Consider the following 11,870-nt stretch of genomic DNA (forward strand, 5'->3'; position numbering starts at 1 on the left):
TTTTTTTCCCCCTTTTCTCTGTAGTCTCTTGTAGCATTTCCAAAGCTGAAACGTCAGGTTTTATTGTATGAACCTCAAGTCAATTCACCCAAAGACTTTACAGAAGGAACCCTCTTCTCGGTGAACCAGGAGTTCAGTTTAATGTAAGATGATGTTTGAAAATGAAAAAATAACATGCACTATTTTAGAATTAAAGGAATTCACTTTAACTCAACATTCATCTTTGGAAATTTTCAAGAATAAGTTAGACAGACCCTTGGCTGCCCTGATTTTCACTTGAGTTTTGCTTGTGTTGCACTTCAAGTAAGAGGTTGGACTAGATGACATCCAGGGGTCCCTTCAGATGAGTGTTTCTATGATTCTGATTTCTGTGGAGTTACATTTCTTAAACACGTATGGATGAGATGCAAAATATGAGGCTTTTGCTATCTTGCTGTTAGTAATGAACCTATGAGATTTCATATAGGAAGAACAGCATATAAGCAGAACATTAGTACTGTATTGATATTTCCATCTCCCCAGCTGTTTCAAAGACAGTGATAAGTTTAAACAGGAAATAAAACTGCATAATATTGTGATGCCTTGTCACTGTGATTTTGACTAGAGGCACATCTTTATTTCAGTGAAAAATTGCAAAAAAAATCTGCTGCTCCTGGTGCACAGTTTCTTGCCCAGGGCCCATGATGATCTTCCTTATCAGGATCATAAGTTTTAGGAAATGATGACAGGACATAACTGAAGAGACAGGCTGTACAGCAGATTTGTGGGTGAAGAATACCACCAGCTTTTTGCAATATTTATCTGTTTTTTCTCCTGTTTTTATGATAGCACTTCCTTTTGAATAATGCACTAGTCCCATTTCCTGAAATTACTTGTAAAAGCTTTACAGAACGCTAGTTTTATATAACTATACTGAAATATATTTCTGTAGAAATTTATTCTTTCAATATTGCTGGTTACTTTTCAGTTTTGGACAGTCAGTTTCAGCTGATGGATGTTTTAAATGCTGGTATACTGGGTTTGTGTTGATGGGAGAAACCGACATTGTGTTTGAATTTACCAGCCAGCTACCTCACTGCTGCACTACTAATAGCCTATAAATACCTGGTATAAGATGGTACTCAGTGCTATTTTAAAGAAAGCTTAATGGGAATTCCTTAAGTGAAAATATATTTTTGGCTTATTTTTGTACAATGCAACTTTTTCAGAAAAAATGCTAAAGTTCAGAAAAGGGGCAAGATAAATTTGATTGGTCGACTGCAACTTACGACGGAGAGGATGCGAGAAGAAGAGAATGAAGGAATAGTTCAGCTAAGAATATTGCGGACCCAGGCAAGTAAAACTGACAGGGGAATATAAAATTACCTTAATTCCTTTCTTATATTATTGCTGTTACATACTGTCCACATTTGAAAGCTAATGAATGAAATGAATGCTTGCGATCCTCTGGAAATACCAGAGTGTGTGTGTGCGCGCATGCATGCTTGTAGATAACAGCCTTCTTTCTGATATATCAAATTCTAATTTGCTAAGAGGAGGAATTAGTTACTAAGCAAGCGAAGGCATAATCGTTAGTGGGTGGCAGCAGACGGTCAGGTTGACTTGCTTGATACGCTAAGATGAACAAACAATATTGCTGATCTTGAGGTCTTTTTGACTGCTCTGTATGAAGAGAGTAGCATAGTCTGAGTTGGAGGGGGTCACACATCAGTAACAGTAGTAATACTTTTGAGAGGCCTTCTCTTTATAGSGAAAGTTTGTAAGTACACTTTAGATATAAAAACTGCAAATTCCTGTTTTGTGATTAATGTCCTTCGGCARCAATGCTCATGTGAAATCTTTGAGCTGATGATTCTGAAGAACTAGTTTGGGCATCAGAGATTGTCACCTGCAATGGAGTTTCAGACTCACAGGTTCTCTTCAAATTACACATCTTTTCTGATYGCTTTAATTACATTCCAGGCTAGTCACATTGCAAACCATACCACCTGACTGAGCATCTTGGCCATCCTTTCAGCAGGATTAATACCTGGTTGCACTTACCAAATGAGAACTCTCTGTTTTGACATCAATACCATTTCCCACGGCATTCCCCTGGAGATGGTGACTTCTGCTTATAGAGTGAATAAATGTTAGATTTTAGTGACTAATTCACATTTAAATATAAGATTTATCTGCAGATTCATCTTCAGAAGTTGGGGACTGCATTCATCCTGTTTTTCTTGCATCTTGTTAATGCTTCAGTCTGTTACTTTGTTTATCAGCCTCTTTATAAGAAAAGTTCATTGAACTGTTCACTGAACATAATTACTTGTGCTAAGAAATGCAGCAACAGAATGTGACTTCGTACCTAATGAACTGACACATTCAAATTCAAAACCATATTATACTACATGGATTTATAATTTCAAGAATGCTTTTAAGGTAGCCTAAACTAACCTTTTGCTACAGTATTTACCCTGGTTTGAGTTTTGCCAAGTTCTTGGCTGCAGCTTGTGAGGTGAGGATATCCATGGTCTGATCTTGCATGTAAAAGGTGTTCTTACTGCATTTTTTTCCCAGCATTCCTGGCATTAGTTTTCTTTATTCTTTTTTTGTGTTATGTGACTGGGAGAATAGAAACTCCCAAGCAATCTTTATCCTGTTTTATTCTAACGTTTAAAGCTTAACCATGGAATTCTACATGGGCAACTGGTTGTGATTCACAACAATGAGGCATCTTATTTAGAGTGTGTTTTGGGTGTTCCTCCCCACAAGTGGGTTAAGATGGCCCTCATTTTTAGAAATGGTAAGTAAGAGTAGAAGTTTACCCTGTCTTATTTTAATTGCAACCTGTCTTATGCACAGCATTTACTATATCATGTTTGTACTGAGACTACCTGATGGCAAGATAATTTTTCTGTTTGATCTTTGCAAAAAAATCATATTTTTTGCTGCCTTGACTTAATAAGGAGCCCCCTGTGTTTACTTTGTCACTTCCATTGGATATTTCAAAAGTATGTGTATATATAAGTTATAAAACTTTTTTCTTTTCCCCCCCACCAGGAGGCTATCATCCAAATAATGAAAATGCGGAAGAAAATTACTAATGCCCAGCTTCAGACTGAACTGGTAGAAATATTGAAAAACATGTTCTTGCCACAAAAGAAAATGATAAAAGAGCAAATTGAATGGCTTATAGAGCACAAATATATCAGAAGAGATGAGTCAGATATCAACACCTTCATATATATGGCATAATTTGAGGACTCTGTAAGATGCTGAGAACACAAATGGAAGGGTGCTTGGACAGATAGCTGCAACAGTTTATGCTGCAGAAGGACTTGCTTTGACTTTCGTTACATATTCAAATCCCTGCCTTACCTTTAAAGAGGACTATATTTTGCCAATCTCATTCAGCTAGCATGATGGCATTCCCTTCATGTTGCACACTTTTAACAGCATGCTGTTTTGTGGGAAATTTGCATTCATGAAGAGCCCATTGTGAACTTTTTAAAGTAGATTTGATTTACACCCACCAGGAAGAATACAAGTTTGGGTTTTTTGATGACCAGTACTTGCACAAGGAAAAGAATACTCAAATACTCATGCACTGAGGAACTGCTATTAGTTTTATTTTTGTTTATTTTTAAATGCAATTAGGACTAGAAGTAGCACTTTCACTTTGTGTTTTGGATCAACAGAGTAATGTACTGTCCACCTTTGATCCTTTTTATGTAATAACATTTGAGAGACACATACACATGCCTCACAACTGATATGTATTTGTTACCGTTAAAACCTGTTGGCTAGAGCAGTGCTTCAATCTAGTAACTGGATTTTAATAATTGACACACAAGTGACATGAAAGTAATTCCAGTTTGTGGGCGATATTTTTCCTTAAGCAGGAGATCATTGTTTTTATATTGTTTGCTGTAAACAAATGGATACACATTATTTGTTAYCTTATTTGGACAGGTGATTTGCTACAATCTTTTTGAAGAGATGAAGCATTCTTGAATGATACTTCACTCTTAAAAACAATTTTCATGGGTGGGTCTGTTGGAGTGAACAGAAATATTAAGTGTATTTCCTTGTACATTTAATATTTGTATTCCAAATATTTAAGTATGACTACATAAATCAGAATGCATTAAAGAGTAATTGATGCACAACTCTCCCAGAAAGAAAGTAATACTTGAAGATTTCTATCAGTTCCTCATGGATAACTTTATATATACCTGTAAGGTTAATCGAATTTGACTGTTTTGTTGCTAAAGAAGTCAAAAAGTCAGCATCTTTATATGAAAAACAAATTTTCCTTTTTTTTTTTTTTTTTTTTTTTTTTAGCTGCCAGGAGGTAGGAAATACAGCTGTAAGAAAATGGTAAAAGTTAAGGGGAAATATATCTTGTTTAGTGTATGCAGAGAGAGTGCCAAATACACATCAACAATACAATACTACATTTTAATGTTACCTCTTCTTTTTTCAATCATCTTTAGTAGTCTTTTGTCAATACCAGACTCTCTGCTACTCTGAAATGTTCCAGCATGTACTGGACTGATAACATGAATCGCTGTGCCTGTTTTGGGACAAAAGGTAAGTTGAGTTTTACTCGATTCTATATGAACACTCAATAAATGTCACAGGCAACTGTACTTATTTTTTAAAAAWTTATCACTTCAACTACAACATCTAAAGGTCTCATCTCTTTTGATGATTGAAAGGGGGAAGAGGATGCAATTTACTTTACTCAAAAAGTAAAACCTCCCAGGAAATTAGAGGAAGAGTTATATTTTCACGTGGTTGTTATAAAGTGTCAAATGAGTAATTTAAAAGCAGACTCATTGCAAGAATGGCTGTTTGTCCACTTAAACAGGCTGCATGCTCTATTACTAATGTGTCAGTGTGATTGCTTGAGAACAGTACATATTCTTGAATAAGAAATCTACAGGAATTAGGGATTCATGAACAAGAGATGGACAGAAATTGAGGCCAGGCAAGTTAAAATTAATTGAAATCCTACAGCTTAACTTCTATGCTTTGTTGATGCTCAAAAGTGGATGCTGTTTAAAAATATTGCATCTTTTATGTTAGCCCTATGGTGTTGCTATTCAGAATCAAAAGCAAGTGCTGCTCTGTGTAGTTAACCAGTAAAAACTATTTGAATATTCAAAATTAGAAGACAAAATTCTAATAAAAACTTTGTGCTACGAGATTTTCAGCATTTGTAATTTACATTAATGCTCAGTTGGGATAATTGGGGGAAAATTGAGAGCCCAAAACTCTACAGTGTCTGAGCACACTCTTTTCAACATAAGAGTTTCCATCCCTCAATCAGAGAATAACAGATTTGAAATTATCACAAACAGGTGACCGAGAAGGTGGGAATATTCATTTCAAAGTCATTGATTTAATTTAAGAGAGAAGCTTAAGAGATTGTATCTCAGATACGACTGTTTTAGAAGTCTGAGTGTATGCAGACAGCAACAGATTGCTGAAAGCTTATTAGCTCCATTTTTCCCTSCAATTAATAGATACAAAAGCATAACCTAAATGTTATCTATACACTTCTTAATGCCAGGGATGCAGAAATATAATGGGTAATGTGCCTATAACAGTCATTTTTCTTTAAACATATACTGGAAATGGATGTTGGTAGTTGGGGGGGTCTTTTTTTTTTTATTATTATTATTATTATTAAATCTGAGAATCACACCAGCAAATTTGTTAAAGATGCAGAAACACATTTAGCATCCTTCATCAGGTCACTTTCACCAATATGCACTTAAAACTAATACCATCTGGGGCACAGGGAGATACCTGGGGTAAACTGTTCTTCAGGGGAGGGTAGAGTTCAGATCTAAATGAAAATGAACTATTCTTCAATTGCAATATGGCAACAACGCACTTTTAAAGCTGCAATTTTTAGCTATGAATATGTCCAAAGACCTAGCCTAAAGAGGTGCTGCATCTGAAAAACATGTTGCCACACACACTGCCACGGTGAATTGCTATGGAATAAAATTTATTGTAGGAAAGATAGGAAAATCACTCTTAATGGGTTTAATTAAGAAATACTGTTAARTCTTTCTCTGTCCCAACAACTTGATGAGGATCTCAGTCTCAATTCTGAAGTCTTCCATTTTCCTCTTTCCACAGTTGGTGTCCCTAGCTTCTATTTTCACTCATCTACCTTTCATTTGTTATGACTGTAATGCAATTGCATTTCCAAAACAAAATGTGACTTTCTTGTTTTCACCTTTTTAAACTTAATATAAGCATTTTGAATGTYCATGTTGCATTTATTTGCATTGGGATGCCATTGTCCTGTAAAGTGCAAATTTTAAAAACATAATTGGCAAAAGATTTGTTAGTTTTACAGAAAGATTTGCTATCTTAAACTCAAACTGTTTTCTATTTTCATCTAAATGACTGGGATGCTATCTTTGTAATTCTTTGAGGTCATATTTGTGAAATAAACAATACATGAAAGCTTTCCTGTCATATACACTATATGTAGTCTGGAGTGTTGAGCAAACTTGAGTTCCTGAGTTGTAATATCTATCTACGTATGGTATTTACAATTTTGAATGTGTGCCACTACCAAGATAATAATGCTGTACAATTTTGAATGGTGGTAGTTTCTGTATGGCAGTCCAGCTGAACTATTTTGATGTACTGCTTAATTTTTGAATTTTATTTTTTAAGTTGTATAATTTATTTTCTTGCAAAATAAAATGTAATATAAAAAACTATTCATTTTAACAAGGTATTTTGATGTCTTCTCCTACAAAATTTTTAAGTTGAATTCAAGTACTCATCTAGGTACTGCCTGATACGAAGTCCTGGAGTGTATTCTGATCAGGGTATCAAAAAAAAMCCAACAACAACACTTGCAGTTCTTCTAGGTCTTGTTTTGTGTTAYGATTTTCAAGTATTTAAGGGTAGAGCTGTTCAGTCTACTACGTTGCTTTTAAAGATGGGCTGTAATATTTCCAAATTCATCAGTCTGACCTGCCAAAAGTGATTTAGGGGTGCTTAAAATTTTTGTTTATGACCTTTTTAAAAAAATGACTATGCCTATGAAATTTCCTGGGACACACTTGGATTGCTGAATCTTGTAATACATTTGTTTCCGAAATCTGAGTGTCACTGAAAATTACAGGCCTTGTCACCAGATTATGGAAATTGTTGCGACCTTCAAGTAGTTGGTCGTGCAGTCAACAAGCTGTGATTTAGGACTTGTTGATTACACAAAGGAGTGCTTCTGCTGGAGTGGCTTTTCTTTGACTGTCCTTGCTTTTTAATGTGAAAACTCTTACATTTCAACTCTTCTTTTTTTTTTTTTTTTTTATGTGCACCACGTAAACTCAGTGTTTTGTGTTTTCTGGTGTATGCAAAAGTTAGAATTATTTCTATGGAATAAATACTATTTTTGAGTGACTCCTCAGTGTGCATGGCAATTTTCAGTCTGGCAGTCCTTGTACGCAAAATTTTCATAGCACACTGCTGTTACTTCTCTGACTTCTTTTCACTGTTAGGGCAAAGTGTAGWCTTTCACAGCAATGGTCTTCCAGGACAGGAGGTTGTCTTGTCGAATAAACTGGTTATCACAAGAGTTACTTAGCTGTTTCAGCTTCTACCAGCTTAAAATTGATCACAGTTTAGGTGGAATCAGTGACCTAAAGGCTCTACACCTCTCTTGTTCTGGTAAATTAAGCAGGTGGCTTAATTTTTCTCTTTTGCTTTATATGTAAACATCTTTGTGTTTCATTCTTACACATTCTGTTGATGGAGATCTGCTGTGCAACTTCAGCTAGATACTGTGCACCACATCCTGCATGTGATCTAAGTGAGAATGGCTGGGGGTATATAGTCTTCTACTTCAATCTGCTGATTTGGGGCACAATTAAAGCAAGCCAAATCTAAGGAAGAACAGCATTATGTGGTGATTTTTGACAGCCTAAAAGACTGAAAATAGTAACTATGTGATTTTTCTTGCTGAGAAGAGTAAGAATTAAAGGAGATGCACTATGATTTTCTCTTTACGTGCTCTTTCTGTTTTTAAGACCACAGTTTAATCCTACGTCTATATAGTTCAGGATTTGGTATGTATTGCAGTCGTAGTATGTCATAKTTAAGTTTCTGCTGCCTGCATTTTAATGTAGATTGGTAAAGAAATCTTGAATAAATGAGTGTGTGAAATGTTACAGAAGTTTATCAAGAACCATGACTCTTAGATAAAGCATAGTGATAAAAAGTGATTGTCATCTTACTTTCACTGGAAAGCTTGCCCAAATAAAGAGAATAGGAAAGTCCATAAGTTATAGCAGATGAAATGTAAATTGGAAATCATGGCATCTGTAAAGGATTTTGAAGAGCACCTGGCAAAGGATGTTCAAGCTGACTGGGGTGGGAGGGAGGAGGAGTTGCGTTGTTTTTAATGCATCACAAACATTGGTGGGACTGCTTGGTGACCTTTTGGTCAAGTGCCTGCAGAAGGGGCACTTGAAGGTGATAAGCTGTAGCATAGCAGAGAAACTCAATTCTGTCTTTGAATTGATTTGTATTGCTGAAGGCATTAAGGAAATTCCTACACCTCCTGCATTTTTTCATAGTGGGTAGTCAGAGGAGATTAGATCAAGTTGAGGTAAATATGCTGGAGGTATCATACCAAAAGGTAAGCTAAATGTCATCTGATCCAGGTGGACTTACTAATGTTCAGCCATTGCTTCTAAAGGAACTTAGACATGAAACGGAGCTGCTGGCTGAGATGTGATACCTATGGTGTGCCATGGGTTGCCAGAGTAACTCTCGTCCACCAAAAAAGGCTCTAGAGAGGATACTGGGAACTACAAGCCAACACCTACAACTTCCACCTTTCGCAGAGTCTGTGATAAAAGAATAATTTCGCTGATGACATATAATCACATGAATAAACAGTTTATTGAGGAAGTGTCATTATAGCCTCTATAAAAGAAAAGCCTGCCAAGCCTGCTGGCATACAGTAGAGGGTGCAATAAACACATGGAATGAAGGGACATACAGTTGAATTTTGCAAAAGCTTTTAACATTTTCCATATCAAATGGTACCAGGGAAGCTAAGTTGCCAGGGAGCTGCAGAAAGTTAGGACTTCAGAGAGAAGGCAGATGTGACTATGAGGCAAAAAGGCAGAATCATTCGGTATCAGCCCTAGGAGGTGCTCGATAAAAACTAGCAAAAAATTGGTTTAAATCAGCTAAAAGATGACTCCATACAGATCTGGAATTTGTYTCTATGGCAGATTGTGAATGCACATCACAGGTACAAGCAGGTTCAAAAATAGTTAGATAAATGCATGGAAAACACATTCATAAACATATTAATGCCAAAACATCCATAAAATGGATGCTGGCGAAATTCAAAGAGAATCAAGTACAGATAGTGGCCAGGCTCTTCTGCTCAACCTCAAGAAGTGGTAATGCAGGGTGCTATTCTTTTGCTATAGTCCGTTTTGAACAATCCTTTTTCTGAATTCTCCTTAAATTTGAATTAACCTAATCAATCTTAAAGTCCCCCCAGAGAAGAAAGGGGCAAAAGAGGAAGAATGAGGAAAAAAATTAAAGCAAACTACTGATAACTGATTGCAGGAAGCAACAGCTGGAGGGGGGAAATAAGGATGATGTATGAGAGTTAAGAGACCAAAAATGTCAAGGTAGAGGAGCACCTTGCAGAGCACCCCTGTCGGTGCCCACTGTTCCCTGAAGGTACCCAAGGAGGCCATGACCAACTGGTGCTCTGCCTAGAGACATGGGACTGGAAACAGTTCCCACAGTCAAAGGGATTTCTTCCCCTCTGCCTGTCACATTTGCTGCTGCAGGTGGTGGGACTGGCCAGTTTGGCCAGGGCTATGAGGGGGTTAGCAAGGACGTCCTGTAGCGTGCAGGGCTCAGGCAAAGAGGGGCAGACAGGCAGATGAGGAGGAAGGTGCAGCCAGGATCTCAGGGAGAACGTGTGCACTTGCATGAGGGAATACTGGCCTAGATGGACCTTTGTTTTGAYGCATCCACAGACTTAGTGTTGTTGGATATTGCGTTAGGAGCTTTGTATCCTGACCTAATTTTAGTTATTAAATTAAATAATTTAGGCTATGTTGTATCTTCTGAATTCTAATAGAGTTAATATTTATGTTGCAGAAAACTGATAAATTATCTGGTAACCTTGCTTACCCTTTAAGCCAGGTAAGTGATGCTTTTCATAATATACATATATATATATATATATAAAATATATATTTATATATATATGCATATATATATATAATGTAATATTCAGCAATGTGGGCTTGTAGTGATCCTAACTGAAAGGGCAGTGTGCATTGAGGAATTCATGATCCAGGTAACGGGTTAACACAGGCAGGTGCAGGCGGGCACAGCGCTGYGCTGCGGTTACAGCTGGGCTGCAGGCTGTGCCAGGCTGCACACGCAGCCGGCACGGGGTGGCCTTCGCTGGCTGATCGCCGCCAAGGGCCTGGGGACAGCTCCCACCTGGCACCGGCTGTCGCGCCACTTGCCTGTCCTCGGCTCTATCTCGAAGCTAAGCAGCACGTTCTCATATGAACATCCTTTTGCTTGAGTGTAGAAATGATGAATAGGGTTGTTCCTTCTAAGAAAATCCCGTAAGAGCTCTAAAGAGCAAAAGGTTGGGAACTTCTCCAGGGATGGGATCTGCACTGCATGCTGTGCGCTAACTGGAAGTCAGTCCAATGCTGTGTAGTTTAGGGCTCAAGCATCTGAACGGATGCAAGATTATCTATGCAATCCTCTTTTTTCTCCTGGTGGTTGCTCCAATAAATGATATTTTAATCAATACCTTATGGAGTTTGAGTACGTTATGACTGGGGTCATAATGAACCAGGTGCATGACAGGGCTGTATCCCAGAAAAGGGACCTTATAATGAAGATGAATAAAAATAAAGGTGAAGTTAAGTAAGAGCTGGAAAGTTTAACTTTTTTTCTCTTCTATGTATGGTTAGTATTAGTCTGTTCTGGAAAAATATCCTTATCCAAGCAAGTTATTTTCATGTCTTTCTTACATGGTACTCATAAATTTTCAGGGTAAAAATTTCAGTTCTTCCTGAGTTAATATTTGTCAGTCCCCAGGTTATCGCTGTTTTTCAGCTGAAGACTCTGTCTCTGAATCAAAGGTCTGGATTAGGTTTGTCAGACTCTCAAACACTGTCTGCCAGAAGTCAAGGAAGCAAGGCTACGTACACTGTGCTAATCCCAGTCGGTCTTGTGCACCGCATGCACAACATCGTGATCTTGTGCGTTCAAAGATCTTTTCAGCGTAGGTAGAAAGTAAACAGCATTTTGCTTATTAGAGCAGAGGGATAGCAGGTGAAACCCTATCTGAAAGGGGAAAATAACGAGATGTAGAACAGAACTGAAGCAATTTCAATGAACGTTAATTCTACAATGTAAGGGGAAAATCATAAAGAAAAACTGCTCCGGACAGTGAGCGGRGCTCGCGTTGCTGAGGTGCTGTTGCTTTCCCGATACCCGGAGGACGCATCCTGGACTCCTGCAGTCCGCGCTCGCGTCCCGAGGGAGGAAGGCTGCAAGTGTCCCTAGGGAAGGCGGCAGCCGCCCTGGGATCCTGTAACCCGTCAGGGGTGCCAACCCCCTCCCTCGGAAAGGTGCCCTAATACTCCGGGGGCGTTTCGCTCCCACGGACAAGCCCTCGGGGCTGCAGGAAGGTTGCGGTGTGTTGAGGAGTCGAGGGGACGCGGGGGCCTCAGCAGAGCTGTTTGCTTAGCGGCACGGCCGCGCGGGCTGCCCTGGCTGAGGAAGGAGGCCGGCGGGGAGGGCCCCGGGGCCGAGCCGCTTGCGGCCGGGCTCCCCGCGGC

General features: G+C 38.4%; 2 protein-coding genes across 2 annotated transcripts in view; both read left to right on the plus strand.

The window, feature by feature from the left end:
* The window catches only part of CUL5 (cullin 5), a 28,540-nt gene extending 21,803 nt beyond the window's left edge, over positions 1-6,737 (plus strand). The window contains exons 16-18 of the mRNA XM_085309057.1: positions 25-143; positions 1,209-1,332; positions 3,046-6,737. Of these exons, the coding sequence (XP_085165183.1) occupies positions 25-143; positions 1,209-1,332; positions 3,046-3,240 (438 nt within the window). The 3' untranslated portion in view covers positions 3,241-6,737. The remainder of the gene's footprint in view (positions 1-24; positions 144-1,208; positions 1,333-3,045) is intronic.
* The window catches only part of ACAT1 (acetyl-CoA acetyltransferase 1), a 21,336-nt gene continuing 13,995 nt past the window's right edge, over positions 4,530-11,870 (plus strand). The window contains exons 1-2 of the mRNA XM_085309100.1: positions 4,530-4,578; positions 10,139-10,203. Coding sequence (XP_085165226.1) covers positions 4,530-4,578; positions 10,139-10,203 — 114 coding nt within the window. The remainder of the gene's footprint in view (positions 4,579-10,138; positions 10,204-11,870) is intronic.

Source organism: Rhea americana, unplaced genomic scaffold (genome assembly GCF_003343005.1).
Source record: "Rhea americana isolate MKP2758 unplaced genomic scaffold, rheAme1 scaffold_29, whole genome shotgun sequence".
Classification (NCBI taxonomy): domain Eukaryota; kingdom Metazoa; phylum Chordata; class Aves; order Rheiformes; family Rheidae; genus Rhea; species Rhea americana.